Below are 20,634 nucleotides of genomic sequence, written 5' to 3'. Positions count from 1 at the left end.
ATTGCATTGGCTGAGTGGACCCCACTGGCAGGCTGGATGCTGGGGTATTGTTACCTACAACTTCATGTCTATTTACCTCAGCATTTTAAGGTTAAAAAAAACACCTCCCATAGCTGCAATATTCTACTATATGCCTGCCTGACACTCTCTCTAGACAGTGTTCTCCCTGTACACTATGTGTACAAAACTTTGCACAATGACTGCATACAGAATTCTTTCTCCATTAAAAAAGAAAAATAAATAAAAAAATGTTCATTTCACATTATTTCCACTGAAACATGGTTGAAGGACACAGAAATACAGAGAGGAAAGCGTTATATATATACACTTTAGATATGACCTGTCCAAAAGGGGCAACAAATCATTCGAGACCATTTTTATTGTTCGAGTAGTCCAACTATATGTTCAAGTGAAGCCATTTCCCATTCTTGTTTGATGTATTAGCTTTATGATCAGCTCTAGGGCTGCACAATTAATCGAAACATTATTGAAATTGCTGTGTGGCCAACTGCAATATCCAAGTCCCAGAAGCTGCAGTTTTTTGAAAATGGAAAAATGTGTGACAAAAGTGGCGTTATGATAAAGTAGGCTACTGTTGTGCTGCAGAGATGCCCTGCCCTACAAATCTTGTTCTCTAGATGTAAGAAAGCACGTTTGTTTGATACAGACCTCAACCAGTTTTAATTTTTTGATGAAAATGAAAATTGTGATGCAAAACTGATCATTTCCACATGTGATGAATCATATCACTATATCTGTGAAAATAATCTCAGTATGATTTTTTTTTTTTTTTACTGATTAGGGCTGCAAGACCCTGATCAGTTCCAGTGTTTCATTTAGTAAATGTCAGACGTACCGCTCCTTCTCACGCTGCGCCTGCTTCTCTTACAGAACAAGTGGGTCAGGAGATTCTTTCCAACCTCCACAGTGACCGTGAGAAGATCCAGAGAGCCAGAGAAAGGGTGAGTGCACACATGCCACCTGCACACACTCATCTGTCTATTCTAACAAGTGTTTGTGAGACCGTAGAGGTGTTACAACTGGTTAGCAACACTGACAGCGTTCGCCACTTTCACACACAAACATGTCACTCACACCCAGCACTGTGTTGTGTTAGCTTACACTTGTGCACTCACTATGTCAGCAGAATTGTATTGACAAGGTACTTAATGTGCTCATTTATTGATAGCATTGTTTTGCATGCAAGTTAATATTTGTAGTCATCAGTATCGCCTCACATCTTGAATTTGTCTTAAGTTTTATTGAGAGAATTTCATAAATCATTCCGTTTTACACCACATAATTCTCATATTTACTCTCATATTTTTGCAAATATATAATGGGCTTGTTTCCAGCACACAGAGATGGGCAGTATTTCAATTAAATGTAATTAAAATATGTATTTAATTACTTTTAAATATTTTGTGATTTTTAATTTTGCTGGGTAGAAAAAAGACGTAATTTCTAACAAAATAATTCAATAGCTTGTATTTGCAATACTTAAAATGCATGATTTAATATGTAATTAAACACGAGGCAGAATGCTGATAGATGACGTTAGTAAAGTTAGGCTTCTGCTGTGTGGGTGCCAGTCTTTTGTTGATGTTAGGGAATTCTGTTTTCATTAGCTCGTGTTGCACACAGAGGAGCTGAAAAGAGGCAAATTTTTGTATTTTCAAATTAGAAATTACTTGTATTTTATTTAAATGCATTTTCTCTAGCAGTATTTTGTTTTATTTAAGTACGTAAAACGTGTTTGTAACTTGTAACAAGGTGCTTTTTGATAAATTTGTGCATCTTTGACAGCACAGGAAACTTCACATTCATTGATTTCCTTTCAGTGATGCTGGCAAGGAAATTATGTAATCCGTTATGGAAAAAAAACAAGAACTTTGGCCCAGTATGACTGGAATCATAAGAAAATGTAAATTTCTCCATTCACTCATAATCATCACACATCATATAAGTGTCCTTGATAATTTCAATAAAGGCTTGTAGTTTTTCTGAGTTTAATAAGAGGAAAAATGTTGAGCATATTATTGCACATCACATATAGTGAAGTCAATCCATTTGTTGCTGCATTTTGTTTTTACCTGTACACATTTCTCCAGGATTTTCCAACTTTTCTTCCCCTCACCCAAATGGGGTTAACTTTGCCAGCTGCCATCCTTCCTCACCTCCCCGTCTTTACTACTCAGCACTCCTCTCCAGTTTCCCTCACTCCTTCCCACTTTCCCTCAGAGAGTGCCCCCCCGATCCCTAGCACTACTGCCCCTCCTTACACCCAGCCAGCCAAACAGACAGGTAGGCAGACACAGAAAAGACCAAACACAGGAAGGGGGCCCAGCCCTGACGGCACCCTCAACACAGAATGCTTAAAGACCACAACATGGCAGCGGGCCCTCGCACAGGCGATTTCAAAGGAAATCAAACATCTCCTTTCAAAACGGTCCACAGTGTCTACTGAGAGTACCTGCTCTCTCTTTCTTTTGCTTTCTCTCTCTCTCTCCCTTCTTCCCATGAGTCTTCTTTGCTGAACCCCCCCCCACCACATGTACACACACACACACACGCACACACACATTCACTCAGAGGGCTTTAAAGGCAGTTTGTGGGGCAAAAGTAAAAGTAAAAAGAAATCAAGATGTAAAGACACAGGACAGAACAGTTCTTTTGCATTAAACAGATGGAAGGTGAGGGAGGATGAGTTTAGCATAACCGCCAACAAGTGAACATACAAACACACACACACAAATGTACACATACAAGCACATACACACACACACACACAAACCTCTATGCTCAGCAGGGGGTGTGGCCTTTTGTTTTGCTTTTATGGTACAAATAGAAGTCAATGGAAGGTTTCAACACTGGGTCAAAGCAGTCTGCTCCCAATGCTGAACCACTGAGTGAACTGAAGAATGTGATTTAACCGTTCTCCAGGTTAGCTCATACAGAGTCCGACAGGTAGCAGGGGGGACGTTTTAATATTTGTTCCTTGAAAATCAGCAATTTATATTATTTATATTATATTATTTATATTATTTCTGGGAAGTTTCTACTAATGTGTTTATCATGTTTCTTTAGAAACTTCATGACTTGATTGAACTCTGTACAATTCATTCATTTAACTCCTCATTTCAAGTCAAAGACTTAACAAGTTAGAACTTGAAACCTTTTGACTTGAAATATTTTGTGTTTTTAAGTTCTGTAAGTGCTGAAAATAAATGCTAGCAATGTTAAGTTTAATTGACTTGAATAAATAAACAAGTGAATTGACATTAAGTTAATGAGAAAAGATTAATTGATTCCACTAAATGCCTGTATGGGTTATAGGCACTGTGAATTCAGTAATTTGAAGGCAGTTGAAGGTTTCAACACTGCAACCTAGCGGCTTGTCTGCTACTTAGCCTTTTTTCCTGAACTGACCAGGCTAGCCACAACAAGCTATAACTTCAGTTAAAATAATGAAAACTAATCATTATAGTTAATGAAACAAGTATTTTCCAGGAAGGATTTAGTAATTTGAGAGTGCCAATAATTAATATAAATGGATTAATGCCTTAATTTGGGGAAACAAATTAGTAATTTCTTTCCCCTCATCAAGCTCAGTAAGCTTACAAACTTTTTGTTTTTTATTCTTAAGGCTGAATGTCTCCCCTTTTCTTTACTAAATCTCATTTTAAGATAGATTTAAATGATATGGATGGGAAACAATTTTTAATGTCTTGCACAAATTATATTTATTTTATAATAATGGCAATGGGCTGTGTATAATGGCAATGTGCTTGCATTGACAAGAACCATGATATTTAAAAATTAAATAGTGATATTAAGTTTATAATATTCTTAAACACACTTTATGCTCTTAAATTGCTTCCGTTTCTTTTATTTATCAATTCATTTGGTTGCTTTTCACTTCCCATGAAGAGTAATTGCACCACCTTATAGACAAACTGTTAAGATTAGCTGCTCAACTGCAGTAAAATTTCAGTTGGTTTCCATTCCAGGTTAAGGAGGAAAGTATGAGATTTGGTGAGAGTCTGTGGAGAGAGAAAGAGGAATGGAAAGAAGGAGTGATTCAGAGATGTATTTTGGGAGAAAGTGTGAAGTATCTAGGGGGACAGATCTGTGGGTAGAGGCAGACATCAGGCAACTGCAGGACTTGTTGTCTTTGCCAGAGGGCCCAAACCCCAGGTCCCCCACCTCCTACCCTGTACCACATGTATCCTTGGCTCTCGCAACCTGCATCGCACCAACCCAGGCTGCCAGAGGGTAGGAAGGAAGGATGGAGGAAGAGGAAAAAAGTAGCAGCAAAGGAGGGGTGGGAAGAGAGGGTGAATCGCGGGCAAGAGATGAGCCAGAGCAAACAGGAAAAAGAGTGATGCTGGAACCATTGTAGAGAAGAGGAAGGTTGGAAGAGGAGAAGTGAAAGTGAGGAATTAAAAATAGAATTTAATAGAGTCTAATACACTGATGAAAACACACTGAGTGAGAGTGCTTTATTGGGAAAGCAGTTATTATCTCAGAGAGAGATGAAGATGAATGACTCCCTGCTGACTCTAGAGAGAACCTCTGCAACGATTCTTCCCCACACTCCCTCATCATCCTCTGGAAATGCGACTACAGGTAGACGTTAGTGGCAGCTCACTCAGTGCGGTGTCAGCATTTTCTCTCTCTCTCTCTCTCTCTCTTTTTTTTTAACATTCACACTCACACCTTGTTGGCAACATCTCTGCCAATTCCTTTTCCCAGTGAAAGTCCCTGCACCTCATAAGAGGATGGAATGAAAACATCTCTATGACCCCTGAAGAAAAAAAAAAAGGCAGAGAGAAAGAAAAGAGAAGATGGCGCGAGAAAAAAGAAAATATCCAAGGCAATTAGCCCTGAATAGCCATGATCATTATTTCAAGTGTGCCTTCAAGGACTCCCTGTGCTTCCTATGTATGTCAAATGTAAAGGGCCCTTCTCACTCTTTTTTTTTAATTACATTTCCATATTGACGTTTGCAGCAAGATGAACAGAAGACTGATAGAATGACATGTCCTTCTAAGTGAGAATGTGCCATTGACTGCTTGTTCATATTTACAGATATTTTCTGTCAAACAGCTCGTGATAGCTCTAGTTTATAGACTTGTATCTAAAAATTATAAAGCAAACATAGATTTTATGCATAGAGGAGCTATTTGTGTTGAGTAAACCTAGCAGCTTTTTAAAGAGGATCTAAAAGTGTGTCTAGAAGGGGGTTTAGTAGGGGGTTGTCTCTAGACAGGGGAACCAGTAACCTAAAGGTAAAAAAGCAAGCTTCTAATCAAAGGATCTCTGACTCTAGCTTGCAACCAATAACTTTGGGTGGAAGGATTAAGTGTCAAACTTTAGAGGGCCTCCTCAAATCGCCCTTGAGCAAGGTACTTTGCCTGAAGGCCAGTGGTACAAGGCTGTGCAACAGTGAGCTTACAGCGCTACTGTAATAATTGTATTGACTTTCATGTTGTAAAACATTTTCAGCAATTCAGTGTGTTGGTTAAAAAAAGTATGTGTGTGTGTATGTGCTCATATTTTGTCATCATTAATCCATCAGTCTGTCACTGACATAAAATGTGTGTTAAGTCCCAATTTGCACAGGCCTAGTATTACCTGGGGACCTCTAGTAATTTGTAATAATTGCGGAGGTCGTCTGCGATCTTAATCCTATGTGAATCTGTCATGTCTGTAATTTTGTGAGGTAGAAATTCCACTGCAAATTGCCCACCATATTTCACCAAACACAGAGGTCTTGTGATAATATTAGCAGTTCATAACATGTTGAATAACAGTCAGCTGTGCTGTGAGATTGGCTGAACTACTCTATAAACTGTATTATTAATGTGTCTGCTGAAGAACAGACACTTTACTTCTGAAACGTTGATGTTATGCAGAGCCTTGATATCATATCCAGAGATGGCAAATATGGCTTCTATTGCCAATTTTCCTTAGTTATGCAAGAGTTTTAACAAATTATCTTTCTTTCTCTGTCCGTCTTTTAATTGTACAGTGAGGCGTTATAGGCAGTGTATTGTGTTGTCAGGCGACGTTTTGATGGTCTTTTGAATTTTGTGGACTTTTCAGATCAGAATGAAACTAAAACCTGTCTTTCTGTCCCCCCAGCTGAGAGAAACAGACGCCAACCTGGGCAAGAGTTCTCGAATCCTTACTGGCATGCTGAGAAGGTAAGAGGCAGGTAGGGACCTTGTTTCTGCACCTCTCTGTATGTATCGTGCTCTAACTGTGCTTCTCCAAGTCGTCAACATCTAGTAAAGTTTATAATTGGAACAAAATCATTTATCTTTTCCTTTCCATTTATGACGAGTCTTAGACACTGTGTTGATGATGGCCGGATCACTTTTGATTACAATTCTTTTCCATGGAACTCAGGCTGGGATAGATAAACAAACAAAAACAAAATAGATGGATGAATGAATACAAAACTTTTATATTGTAAATAAAATATTATAGTTGCATTTCAATGCATAATTACTTCAGCTGAATTTTATTCAACTGATAATTATCAAACAAATACTCAACAAGTTACAACTGTGATTTGATATGTGATATCACTGTGATACAATATTTGGGTAGTTTTTTTTTTTGTAGTAAAATCAACTCATAATTTTGAAGGTCATGTTTTCTTTGTGATTTTCTTTAGTACTGGTTATTCTAGTAATTCTGATTAGTACTGTACTGTCAATGTGACTGTGTGTTTTGACAAACTCACTAACTGAACAAACAAAAGTCTGAATGCCTGCTCTGTTATATGCAGTAGTTTTGGTGTTAAGTGCCTGAGTAGACTGAGAAAAGTGTTGCCCAGCTTAGCATCCTGCACAAAAAGGCTGGAGAGGACAAGTGCACAGTGTACATGTCTCCATTCTTTCCTTTTCTTCTCTTTGCCTTTGTTTTTCAAAATGCATTTACAACCCATATCCAACTTGAAGTCTTTGTCTCTCTTGCTTGCTAGTTCATGCAAAAGGCAGCCCCCAACAATCACACAAACACAGTTATTCACACGCAAATATTTCAATAGCACTTGCATTATCTTATGCACCCGCCACCTAACACACACACGCATGCACACAGTCGCACACACACACACACCGTAATGTCTTGTCACATCTCCATTTCATAAAGTGCCTGTGTGCCTAGCCCTGAACCGTGACGCCACGGTTTTGTTTCTCGCTCCCTCTTTCTTGTTTTTTTTTTTTCTCCCTGTCGCCCACTGTGGATTTTGATTAAGAGTAATATGTAAATGACACCGACTAAATGTAAAATCCCGGGGCCAGGAAGGAAGTGCCAATTGAAATAGATGCTTCAGTGCCCGTAGACAATTTGGAGGGCGGCTCACAGGGCGGCCGGCAGTTACTAGAGAGGGAAGGCCTGAGAAGGGCTGTGACGCCGACTGTAACCAATATTTCTGCATATGTCTCCATTTTGTCAAGTCTGATTATGGGAAGAGGAGGAGGATTGCGGGGGGGTCAGCTCGCCTGGCATGTCACCCAAAGCTGTCCAGAAATCATTCATCATTCCCTCCGCCTTCTCTCTCTTCTTCCCTCCACCCCCCTCCGGTGCTGAAGTAAATAACACACTTATTTCAATATTATCATATTAATGTTAAAGTTCAGCTGTCACCTAATGGGAAGACTTAATCAGACGTAGCATTTTAAGAGGCAAGCTGCCACCCCCCCTCCCACTCTCCAGCCCCCCCCCCTCTCTCTTGACGTGCCTCTCTTCCTCTGGTTAGCGCCCCGCTCAAATCAGGATTTATGAGGGCCTTCCAAAGTGGGGCCCGGCTGCGAGCCTCTCTGACTACTGCCCGCCTTTCTGCTTGATGGGAGCAGCACAACATACACCCCCTGCCTTTCTTTAACAAAAAGTCATTTTTTTCTTTTCGTTTCTTCGCTGTTTGAATAAAAGAGAGTCTGTTTTGTTGTAAGGTTGTGGGCTGGAAACGTCAAATCTGAAGTCATTTATAACCAGGGATAGAGAACTGAGAGCGAAAAGTGAGTTCAGGATGGTTCAATGATATCTCACCCCCCCACCCCCTTTTAGGCAATTCTTCCTCATTTCGCCATTCGTTTCATTATTTGCTCCCCCAGCTTTCTGCCTTTTGATTAATTGTATTTGTGTGCGATGTCAGAGCAATTGTAGTTTCTTTACACTGTTCTCAGAGTCGGGGGGGGCTGGTTGGTTTGTCATTCTCGACTTGTTTGTCTCAGCTATAGAAGCAGTGCATTGCTTTAGTCTGCCATGAATATGTAAAGGTGAGTGAAGTAAACCTTTCCTGTGACGCATTATAACCTCTGCACTTATGCTACAAACCTAAGTTGGACACAGGTACTCACTTGGGCATGCGATGATGAATAATCCATCTTTTCTTAAATTATTTTTTGTTGTTTGTTTGTGTTGTAAAATGCAGTAATTAGCTAAATTTGAAGGCCAAGATTTAGGTGGTCAAAGGTCGAGATCACAGTGACCTCATGATTGTCCAATTCTTGTGAATGAGATATCTTAAGAACGCTGTGAGTAAATTTCTTGAAATTTGGTACAAACATCCACTTGGACCCAAGGGTGAACTGAGCAGAATTTGGTTGTCAACGTCAAGGTCACTGCGACCTCACCGAACATGTTTGTGGCTGTAATTCATTCGCTAATTATGACAAAATTTCACACAAACATCTATTTGGATAAAATGATGAAGTGATGACAATTTATGTTCAGTCAAAGGACAACTTTACTGTGACATCACAATTCTTCACAACTGTTCTGCAAAAACACTTGAAGCTCTGTATCAGTACTCTGTAAAATAGTCTTTAAGTAAAGACTGGAAAATATTCACTGAAATCAACCTCGTTAATGTAATTACAAATTCCATTTTGCCAAAAAATACACTTAATACCTTTTTCAAATTCCACAAAGTCTTCACCACTTATTAGTATATTAGGATTTTGAATAGATATGAATGTAAACTGCAACTTAACTGGTTGACAAAGGCATACAACCACGAGGCAGTAGCTCTAGTGCGCCATTAAACTGTCGTAGTGATGTTTTAGACGGACGCTTGATTATGAACAGTCAACACTTTGGCCTTGATCCATTGTCAGCTAAATAGACTTCAGTGTGTAAGTGGAGGGATGAAGGGATTTATCATGTTCCATGGGATAAATGGTGTCCTTTTTCATTGTCAATGTAGTTTCCTTTAGACAATCGTATCAATAGAGAGTTGTTGTTTTTTTTTTGTTTTTTTTTCACTCTGGTCCCAAAAAATCAGTATCAGTCAGGCTCTAGTTTCTTTTAAACTCACACCTCTTTCTGAAGTGTCTTTATGGTCTGGTGGATATCACCCCAGCTGAGAAACAATTAGACACTCATTAAGCTAGCTGTCAGGGTTCAAGAAAGCCAATTAACTTAAAGACTCTGTGAATATCACTTATAGTAGAAAACATTCAGAGAGACACACACATCTCAAATAGCTGTTGCTTTGTTTGAAAATTAATCTTTACAAATTTCTGACTGTGAAACTCATCACTGCCACTGAGGGTAATTAGTATAAAACACGGTCTATAGGTGCTGTTGATTGGCCGGGTCATGGGTTGATAACTAGCCTCACAAACATAGCCTCTGTCTCATGTCAGCTCTATTCATCTCCTTAGTGGATGTCAGTGGTCTAGTGGTGGGCATCCAGGGCATCCAGTCTTAGTTAATTTTTAATTCAATTTTGTGAAATCCTTTGGGTTTTAATTATACCGTGACAGGCACACTGATCCCAATGAGGCAGAAAGGCAATCCTGATATTATATTAATATCTATGATCATCAAATGATCTGTTAATATTTTGTGTAGTGGCTGTTTAGCAGCACCACCAGTCCTTTGTACCACAAAGAAATTATTTTTGAAAAAACTGATTGCCTTGCAAAAGTTTTAGCAACTTTAGTTGGTTGCCTCTTAAAAGAAATTTATTTTAGTGTGGATGTCTTGATGTTTTAGGATGCATGAATACATTGTATTTTAGGAAGTGTAATGTAAAATAGTAAAAGGACATTTTGCCCTTAAATCAAAAATACATATTTTTCCTCTTATCTGTAGTACTATTTATCTGTTTAGATTGTTTTGGTGTGAGTTGCTTAGTCTGCCTTCTCTCAAATATAATGGAACTAGAGGGCACTAGTGGTACTCAGAGTGCAAACATACATTTAAAAAACTCAACTGTAATGTCTCTTTTCAGAAATGATGAACCTGTTACTCAAGATAACTACAGATTAAGTTGTTAGCAGGTTCATATAGGAACTAGTTTTTTTCTCCTGAACAACACCTGCATACATCTACTCATGTACAAGAGGTTACAGCTCAGCCAAGGAAGATTCCATTAATGTTTATAGTCTTCGCTGTCACGAGCGTGAGCCACTTGTCCTTGAGTAGATTCTTCTGTGTGGCGATACAGTCTGCAGGTGTAGAAAGAAAAGAAGTCCTACAGTACATGAAACAGCAAGTTCTGTGGATTAGCTTGAGTAACCAAGTCATGATCTCTGAAAAAAAAGACATAGCTGTAGAGGTACGTATATATTTTTAATGGTGCTTTGAGCACCACAAGACACATCTAGTTCAATTATATTTGAGAGAATTATATTCAATATCTCTACAACTGATATCTCTTGTCAATCTATGTGGAAAAAAGGCAATTAAGGCCAAAGGAAAAACATGTTTTTTTAAAATTCTATTTTAGGGTGACCTGTCCCTTTGCAGCACCTTAATCCTATAAGTAGGTTTTTCACTTGTCAGCATCTTAATATATAAAGTCATAAGTCAATTAAGGTCCAATTTGAATGGTAGCCTTAGTTCTATAAAATAAAGGACACCAAATCCCATGAACTTGAGCAAGAGTTAAATCCCCACAGACCAAAGTCTTTTACCTCCAAGACTTGGTTAGGCTCAAATATATTAGCTGAACTCTCTGATGTCCAAGGATTTATATATGTATATTTTGTGTAGCGCCTTTGAATTAGTTGATCCTCGTTACCTACCATTTTGATCAAATTTTGACTGACGTTTGGGTTTGGTACAGTTCTGCTTTGGGATTGGTTACAGCTCCCAGCGTGCATCACTATTCCTGATTAGAGAAGCCATAGACCTTTTGATAAGACGTCTGTGTCCATGGCACACTGACACTACGGCCTCCCGTAAATACAAAATGGCCCTGTGACTGTAGCATGAGCCTTCCTGCTGCTACACTGAACATCTCAAGCATCTCACCCACCACGGTCAGAACAGTTGGGAATGGGATGCAGCTCCAGACCCAGTTAGGACCACTGGGGCTCCTGGCAGCTTCATGGAAGGAGGGGGCACAGTGAAGGGCAATGAAGCAGGGAGGACGAAGGGGGGGTGGGTGTATATTTTGAAGCAGAGGGGTTGTCTGCTCTCGCTGGCAGCTGATCCCACATGCAGGTGGTCGACTCAGTCGCCAGGCAGATCAAAAAGTCAAGGCCCCGGGTGGACCTCCCTTTGAAATGGGAATGGGGCCTAGATATCAGACAGAAAACATAAGCAAGCTCCCAGCCACAGAACAGCTCCATATTCATGGCTGGGACTGGCAGTAGCGACGGGCAGGCAGGATGGACAGCGCCTCAGCCTTCAGAAGAGGACTCATGCACACTCTGGACACTGATTAAGAGATCAGCCCATGAACTGGGGTGAGGAGGATGCAGTAGCTCACAAGCTAATGCCTCCGCACTGTTACCAAAACGTTAACTTGAGACGTGTCGTGACAGTTTGACTTAATGTGTGGCCAAGATTATTTCTCTGATGTTCTTGTTTAACTAAGAACAACCCTCTGAATCCTGTTATACTGTCGATCTTTTGCTGAAATGGAAATTAAACCCATTCATATGACTAATTTGCATATGAAGAATATGTACAACTCATCCTTGCCTGTAGGAAAATCAAATGTTTCTTGCCTGCGTTATTCACAGGAAACGTTTTTTTTCCTTGTTTGCTTGGCCTAATAAACCCATGTACGATCAATGTCATGAGCCAGGAGACTAAAGTGCATGCCCCCAGAAAAGCATCTGGAGAAGGGAACTTTTGATTCCCTAAGATCTGTAAGTTTTGCCTCTTTTCTGTATTATTGGCAAATATATACTCTCTCTTTATCGGTCTGCCTGGAATATTAACTACTGGGATATGTAGGTCACATAATTAATGGAATTCAACTCTACCAGTGAGCCGTAGTAGGATCGGAGTCTTGGGGCCCTCTTGAAGTCTTGTTATGTAGTTGAACAAAAAGATTAAATTTTTTTAATCGAAGCTGAAAGATGGGTCAGATTGGAGTTGAGATGTTTTTTTCTTCCTCCCACTTTCCTGTTTTTTTCCCCTTTTCATTTATTTATCTGTGCTGCCCTGTTTTAGGGTGAGAAGAGCAGAGGAAATAGTTAATTACAATGCGGTGGGGTCAAGAGAGTCAACCCAGTGGAATATTGGCAGGCTTCTGGCACTACGTTCTGCCAGTATAGCAATGCAATATGCATCTGCAGTCCTACACACTCATATATTTTCTCTTATCCTGTGTTTCATCGGAATATTGGAGTAAACCCCTTGTCCATGGCATTGTGTAAGTCATGTTTGCCCTATTTTACATTCTATTTTATTTTGTATTACAGCTGAACTCATCACAGTAGTCATAGCCGAGCTTCATGTTTTCTGTCCCGAGAGTGGCAGATCGCTCCCAGTGGATCCCACTCTCTCTGATCTCCTCTCTATGTTGCTGCCACGATAATTCCATGTACTACATTTAAACACATTCCCTTTGCTTTGCAATTTGTTCAGCCTGGCATCATTACCACCCCACTCAACCCCCACACTCCCCAACCCCATATTGCTGCATCCCTCTGGGTCAGTCCTATCCCTGGCCTTTTCTGCCCCCTCCAGGGTAGCATTCTGTGCTTTTTATGTCCAGTCTGTTTTTATTCTGGCAAAAGAGCAAAGTGTCAAAGCATGAATCGTATCTGGCCCCACCGCAACCCCTAGCTAAACTTTGTACATATCAAGATGAGCGCAGCTGTTGCGTGTATGTGCATACATGCACATTATGGTTATGTTCAGTGGATTATGTATAGCATGGTAGCCTACTGTAGGAAGATATTTGGTGTCAGTAACAGTAGTTCTTAACTGTTCGCAGACAAGCAAGTAGTATAAGAAGAACTTGTCCATGTGATAAAGTAACTTTCTTCAGCCGCTCATGTCCACACGGACATCTGTGCGGACCGACCACTCAAATTTCGAACCATGCAGACTGTACACTGTCCTAAGCGTACTGAACACGTAATCAGACACCCAATGTAGTGTCTGCAGAACATTGTGCACATCTGCTGTCTGTGCTGTTGACCACATCTGTGGACATGAACGTGATGGGAGTACATAAGGACTCTTACCTTCACTCTCCTCTTTGTAGAAGGGAAACCACATCATCATCATCCAGAATCTGAGATTTTACCCCGTGCTGTGTATTGGAGTTTGAAGAAGTATCTCCAATCAACTTCTCTCAAAGCAGGTTATCTTCTATCGCTTTACACCAGTATTAGTGTGTATATATGGGGGTTTTAAAAGCAGGTAAACCTGCTAAAAATAGCCGATTTACTTCTTTCCCACTGCCAGTACACAAGTTTGCGTCTGATTTTTTTCTGTGTCGAAGTGAAAGCCAAGACTGAACTCATAGCTGTGCAATCTTTCTTTGTTCAGCTCTCAGTACTTTTGTAGCTTCTAACTGGATCTCTGTGGTTTGAAGTTTAATTTTACTCTTGCATGTTTCTACTTTGAAGTATCTGCCTTATTTTGCTGTTTCATGTTGCTTTTTAGCTGCATAGGAGTCATGTTAAGCTGCTGATGAAACCCCAACACTTCTTGATTTTGCTGCTTCAGAATGAAAATTTTACATAATAAAATATTGGGATACTTTTATTTTGTAGAATTTATAGGAAATGAAAGTGTTTATACTCATTTTTACAGCAATTCTACTCAAAACAAGCACATCATCAGCTACAAGTGGGTGCAAACTCCACTGTGCTGGCCTGACGCGCCAATTCAGAGTGAGTCAAGTGATGTCAGCATGGGTATATGGAAAAGGGACTAAAGAGTAGAAGTTATCAATGTAGGAGAAAAGCCTTCATTGCCCCCGCTGGAAAAGGGATAAAAATTAGCGTGTCCATCCGGGCGTCTTGTTTTCATCACTGCCAATTGGTGCTCTGGGCAGTAAATACTCGTGACTACTGCAGAGTCATCTGACCTGGGAATGATACTGATTGTACTGTTTCTCATTGAAGACAAAAGCCAGATGTTGGTGGGTGTTAGTAGGTTTTTAGTTAATAATAAATACATTTTTATATTAAACGACAATTTTATTTTTATCAACTTATTCCAGTTTTTATGGTTTTGAATGTCAGATAAGTGTCTTGTTTCGACATAGGAGATACTTTTTAATGTTCCTATCTGTCGGTGTGTGTGTGTCTGTGGCTACGGGCTGCTGCTGGGACAATGACAGGGTGCGCCTCAGCCTCATTACTGACTGCTCCTGAGCCAAACAAGCACCACTGCCACCTCTTTCCCTCTCGCTCTCCCTCCTGCTTTATCTCTGTCTTTTTCTCTTTTCCTCCACCTCGCCCATTAGAGAGTGCTGATGGGACGTTTTTTGCAGAAAGGAAAAGATACACACACACACAAGCCTGGGCTGTAGAGGAAGGGGTTGTTGACAAGGGCAAGACGTGTTGTTGTTTTATATAAGGGATGCATTTGTCTGTTGAGGATTGACTCGCTTAACTGGCTGCCAAAGCCCCCTTTTTCTCCCTACATATCTCCTTCTCTCTATTATCCAGCCCATAGCAGGCTTCTGTTTTTTCACAGGTCAGGACAGAGTCGAACTTTAATTATTCCAAATGTGGTGGTGAGGAAATTCTTTAGATTTCTGAAAACCAAAATCATGTAAAAAAGAAAATGTCAGAGTTGCAGACAGCCAGCTTTGCAGATGGTAATTCATTTTGAGGAAGATGGCATTCGCAATCAAAGCCCAACAAGCAAAAACTAGTCACATCATGAGTGAAACTGCTATATCAGCACTAGCTATCACCTGGTCCCAAGGCTGAACTTGACCATTCTAACAAAAAACACTCTTTGCACCATCACTTCTCCAAATGCTTGAGGGTCATCAAGCCATGACATTGAGGTGATGCTTCATTCGACCTCGCTCATACCATCCTAGTTGATAGAGCTTCTTTTTTCCCCTCCTTTAACCCTGACAGACTGTCGTTCTGACGAGATGACTGGAGATCAGTGGCGCTCTCATCCCTTGAAGTGGCTCCAGGTGTCACTCCAAGGGTACCCGCCCTGTTTGATCTGCCGTCGAGCGCCTGTCGGGCCGCGGCACCCTCTGATTTCCCGGTCAGAGGGGAAACAGGCTCTCCTGTCCAAAAGTTCCACTGCTACTTTTGAGTGACAGCAAGGGAGAGGGATTGGCAGCCATGGAGCAAACCTTAACCATAACCATTTGGGAATGTACTGTTTCCTGTTTGCATTACTCCCTAGCTTACGTTTAACAGCTATAGGGAACCCTCGCACATCAGGGGAGCATTGTATAGAGGTGATCTTGATTTGATATGCCAGGCCCCAGTAGTCCAAACAACAGAAAAGGAAACAAAATAAACATCAGATGAAACCAAACCATTTTCACTGATCATGCTGTGGGCCTTGTCTTAAGAAGAAGAAAAAAACATCCTCTCAAACATCTTCAGATGCTGTCCAAAGGAGGTCCCTGTCTTCACTGAGGAGCTGCACAAACAAAAAGGACAGATGAAACAAAATGGAGGAATGCAGCTATATATCTTTTCAGCAACCAAAGATGCCTGCATCCTTCCTCCCTTTCATTTTATTATATCCGTTACGTTTTTTCCCCCACCTACTGTGAGCTTCTGTAGAAATTACAGGTGAGATCTCAGTCTGTGGCAGGGCCTGCCTTTCGTCTAGAGGGAGCAGGGGGAAGTGCGGGGGGGGCTTGAAGGGGGGAGGAAAGACTGAGAAGGAGAGGAAAAAGAGATTCATGCTTTGCAGTACTGCTGTGTTGTTTGTGGCACTCTTCCCTTTGTGTGTCTGGCGATAACTTATTCAGCACAGGGCCATTCATCCAGGGGTTGAGCGCGGGCGTCCGTCAAGACGGAAAATAATGAGGCGACAGCAGCGCAGAGGATAGCTTTCTCCCTCTGCCTAGGTCGCCCCCCCCCTTCCTCCTTCTACTCCTACTCCTCCTCCCCCTTCTCCATCTCCTCCTCCTCCTAGCCTCCCATTATCAGCCGATTTAAATAGATAATAGGGGGCCTTCTTCAGGACATTTTGAAGCAATTAGAACCTATCACATTGTCTGTTATCTGACTGTTGTCCCCTCCCAGCAAGCCATTGTGCATACTTCTGGGCATACTATGCAACAGCTGCCTGGAATACTGTGGAATGCCACAGCAGTGTTGGATGCCAGTATTTGTGTCAAGAAGGAAAAAGGCTATTTTGTTTCCTATATCTCTGCAATAGACTCTGCACCCATATGCGCATGTCAGGCACTATTCCATCATAAAGCCATGCCAGGACATGGGATCCCTTTGCCATGATAAGGTGCTCTTGGGCCGCTTTGCTTGCCAGGATAACGTGGCTCCTGCCCAAACACTTGCACTGTACATACCTTCCCTACACTTTCAGTCAGCTCTCATTAAGTTCTTCCTCTCACCATCTTTGTACAGTCCATTCTGTTGGCTAACAACACAACAGCGGAAAGGAAGGACCTCTGCCCCATGTACTCTTGAACTACATAAATCCAAATTATTACATCTGATAACTTAATATGAGAGCATGTCTAATGGGGCTTACGTTTTTAAAATGCTGCTGTGTTTAGTTTTATTTCAACAAATATATCTAAGTAATTTTTCAAAACAGTGATAGGCTCAACAAAATAAGTCAGCTGTCTGAGCCGTGTTTGCATCAGGATAGATGGTTAAGTATAGTTTTTGCTGTTATTGTTGTTGCCCCTCAGATCTCTCTTTGGCAGAGTGCAAGAGCTTGAAATATTTACAAATGCTGAATTTTGACTCGTTTTATTTTTTTCTTTTTAATATTTTCTTCTAACCCATCAATCATTTACTGCGCCTCTGTATGTCTGTATCTCATCCTGGCAGACCCCCAGGATGGTGCAATGAAACAAAGGCAGTACATTGTTGCCATGTTGTTGATGGCATAAAAGATCCCCTTTATCACAATGGGCAAAACAATAAAAAGAGGACCACTTTTTTTTTTTCAAGGAAGTGAAAAGGTTGTAAGGCAAGACATTTGTAAGCATCAGGATCCAAGAGGAGCTCCCGTCAAAATGCTTAAACAACGCATTGGTCTTTTTTCTAAGCAAAAAGCAATTCTAACCTTGAGTGCTTTTATACTAAATGCAAAAATAGAATTTTATTTTTTTCTATTCCAAAGGCTGGGAGGCAAAAGGACAGACTACATCACCCCACCCAGCTTTTGCTTCGGTTTGGTGGTGCTTGCAGTGGAGGGCATTCCATGATGTGTAAAACACAACAGTTTTGACAAGAATGGTAGAAAACAGAGCTTTGAAAATATCTTATTTGCCAAATCCAATCTCACAATGCAGTCTGCTTTTACCCAAAAATTCAATCTCAATCTTTTTTGAATTCCCTCTATTGTCGTGTGCAATTTATTGTTGTGATTCTGTGCTAACAGGATACAAGGGTCGCAGACAAAATAGATACAACAAAAGAAGAGATGACAGAATGCCAAGTAAAATTGTGCCCTTTTGTTCTTGATTGAACTTGTGATTGCATTTCAGTTTAATAGATTCATTAGTAACCTAGTAAATAATGAAATTCTTTCCCTCTTTTTGACTGACGTTCATACAAAGATGCCATCATTTGGCCAACCTATAGACTGAATGTCAGCTTTGCAATGCCTAATGGGGCTTTTCCATTGGCACTTTTGGCCGTGCCAAGCCGAACCTTGAGGTGTTGCCACTTTTAACAAATATGAAGTTATAGGTTTGTGGCTTTAAAATGTTTGACTGCCCAGTATTTCTCAGTTTCACAATTTCTAACTTAAGTTAGATCCTTAAATGGTAAAGTATTTACTGTCTCATTGTCACTGTTTTAAGCAGTTTATGTCACTTGTTTGAAATTCTAAGACTTATTAGAAGGCACTACTTAAAAAATGTTGACATTTAACCAATGATCACAACTATCTGTCTTCTTTGGGATTCTGGCATCAGTAACTGATGTTCATTTCATTTTTCAGTTATTTGAAAAATGAAAAGCTGCATCAGAATGTCCGGGATGTTTGAGATACTGCATGTGACAAATAAACAAAACAAAAAGGAGACAGATCCATAGTTATTTGAATTAGTAGACTCCGACAATGAGTCTGGCATGACCACTGAGATGTGTTATATGCTTTTGTGTGGATGCAGACGATTGAATTATGCCACTAAACCCACTGAAACACTATTGACAGAGTCAGTTTGTGACACAGGTTGTTTTGTTTGTTACTCCAAGTCTCTCCCTAGATGCCTTTGTCCCAGTGGTGCATTCCAGTGAAAAGCATGGTTGGACACTGAATCGTAACGGTCTTCCCTCTGACTGACTCATATTTAGTGATGTTGAAAAGGCCGTTTTTCATGATGGATGCCTCAAAACATCATCTGTTGTAGCCAAAATCGTAAGGACAAAGCAGCGTTATGCCACAAAAGCCCTTAGAACCTTGATCAGTGGAGAAAACCCCTCTGAAGTCCACTGGTCATAGAGTCCATTTTTAACCCGGGGACCATAGGAAGTTTTCTAGATGTTATATAATTAGACGGTATGCAGTTAATCCTAAGAGACTGTTTGGCAGGAGCTTTCTTTCCACTCTTAAGTTTTTCACTTGGATGTAATAGTCTTGAACTTGGATTTTAAATCTTTGAAATCTTATTTCTTCAAGAAGTGTTGACAGTTGCAATCAACATTATTTCTAAGGGGTATTTAGAGACATATACCTTGATATGCTGATGATCTACTAATTCAGAAAAGGGATTCTCTTATGATATACCCTGGCTGAGAAATTTGAGTCAAGTGCAGTACACGTTCAAGCCCTTGGCCTGGCTCGGGTTTTGGGGAGTGAACCAGCCATGCACGGCTGGTAATGACAGGTTCCATGTTGCCCGTGGCTTGTGGCCCACTGCACTGTTTGTTTGGAGAGTGGTGCTCGGCCGTGAAGTGCTGGCCCAGCTGGCAGCAGTTCCATTGCCCCTTTGGCCCGATGGCTGGGGCTTGTTTGGCCCACACCAGCCAGGCAGACTGGCATCCAGGAGGCTGTGGAGGAAGAGGTGGAGGAGGAGGGGGTTTGACAGAGGAGAGGAGCTGTTGGCTGAGCACCCTGGTGCTAGGCCAGGCCTGCTGCCAACTGGAGAGAAGACTTCCCTGCTCACACCACGATCCTCACGTCTCTGTGGCGACAGGGATCTTAGTTTGCACCTCAAGGGTCAACATCATCCCATCGTGATCTGTCTCAAGAACCTTGCTCAAAGAACAGCACTGAAAACTTTGCAAATGTATTTTTTTCATTACTTTTGGCAACACTTTTTTGTGGACAGTAACACAAGCTTGGATTTAAGACAGCTGACCACTTTTTTTTTATTTTGTTATGTTTTTATTGCATTTTTGAGTTCCCCTGTAGTGCAGTATAACACAAATAATGTTATTTACACACATACATACATACACTTTGCCTCCGCAGTCCAAAAGTTCAGTTGCCCATCTTGCGTCTGCCAAAGTTCTTGCAGCACTGTGAAAATGAAAAATGCTGACCTATGAAGTCATTCCCTTCACTCTTTCGAATGTTGTTTTCAGGATCATTTCTTATGCTCCAAAAATGTTTTCTTTGATTTATATATGCAGCTGAGTTCAACAACAGACCATGAACTCTTACCTCTCACCTTTGTGCACCTGTACAGCCAAAGACTCTTTGAATGTGCTTCGGACACATAATGTAAGTTTCATTAGCTAAAGAATTATATACAACATACTGCTGATTTAAACAATAAACATCACAACTATTGTGCATAGCCTGTACCAAAGCCCTAAAGATAACCCCTGCACAAATATCCAATTCTTCCTAAACCAATACTTAAAGCCCTGAAAACCATGGCCTTTCAAAATTTAGAGCTGCTTTGTTTATTTTCTGAGTGTTTGCTGGGTCACATGGGTACATCCTGTCAGCCATCGTGTAAACTTTAAACCCCACCCCATATTCTGATGGCGCCAGGGCTAACATTGCTTCAGTGTTAAAGGGAAGTTGTGAGGACATTGATGTCTTGGCCTAGCATCCTAGTGTCACTTTCCCAGCCTGTTTGTGGAGCCCGCCAGTCCCCTCATTCTCCTCAGCTGACCTGAATGCATCACTGAGTATCACACACATGTGAGGAGGCTGATATCCCAGCCAGCAACAAATGTTTTCCTACCGTTACCATTGCATTACTATTGTACACAGCTCTCGTCCTCTGACCTGGCTCACACTGCGTCTCTTTTGGTTAGATGTTTGGCCTGA

At 40.8% G+C, this 20,634-nt stretch overlaps 1 protein-coding gene across 4 annotated transcripts in view; it reads left to right on the top strand.

Moving 5' to 3' along the window:
• The window catches only part of vti1a (vesicle transport through interaction with t-SNAREs 1A), a 156,134-nt gene that overhangs the window by 99,647 nt on the left and 35,853 nt on the right, over positions 1–20,634 (top strand). For 2 of the 4 annotated variants that reach the window (XM_084740236.1, XM_084740235.1), the window contains 2 exons: positions 892–962; positions 6,148–6,209. In XM_084740236.1, the coding sequence (XP_084596362.1) occupies positions 892–962; positions 6,148–6,209 (133 nt within the window). Of the gene's footprint in view, positions 1–891; positions 963–6,147; positions 6,221–20,634 lie in introns of all 4 variants that reach the window. The other 2 variants (XM_084740239.1, XM_084740237.1) reach the window with 1 other exon arrangement.

Source organism: Lutjanus erythropterus, chromosome 17, assembly GCF_056507025.1.
Source record: "Lutjanus erythropterus isolate fLutEry1 chromosome 17, fLutEry1.hap2, whole genome shotgun sequence".
Taxonomy (NCBI): Eukaryota; Metazoa; Chordata; class Actinopteri; order Lutjaniformes; family Lutjanidae; genus Lutjanus; species Lutjanus erythropterus.
Note: the sequence above shows the minus strand (reverse complement) of the source record. Positions and strands in the feature narration are given on the sequence as shown.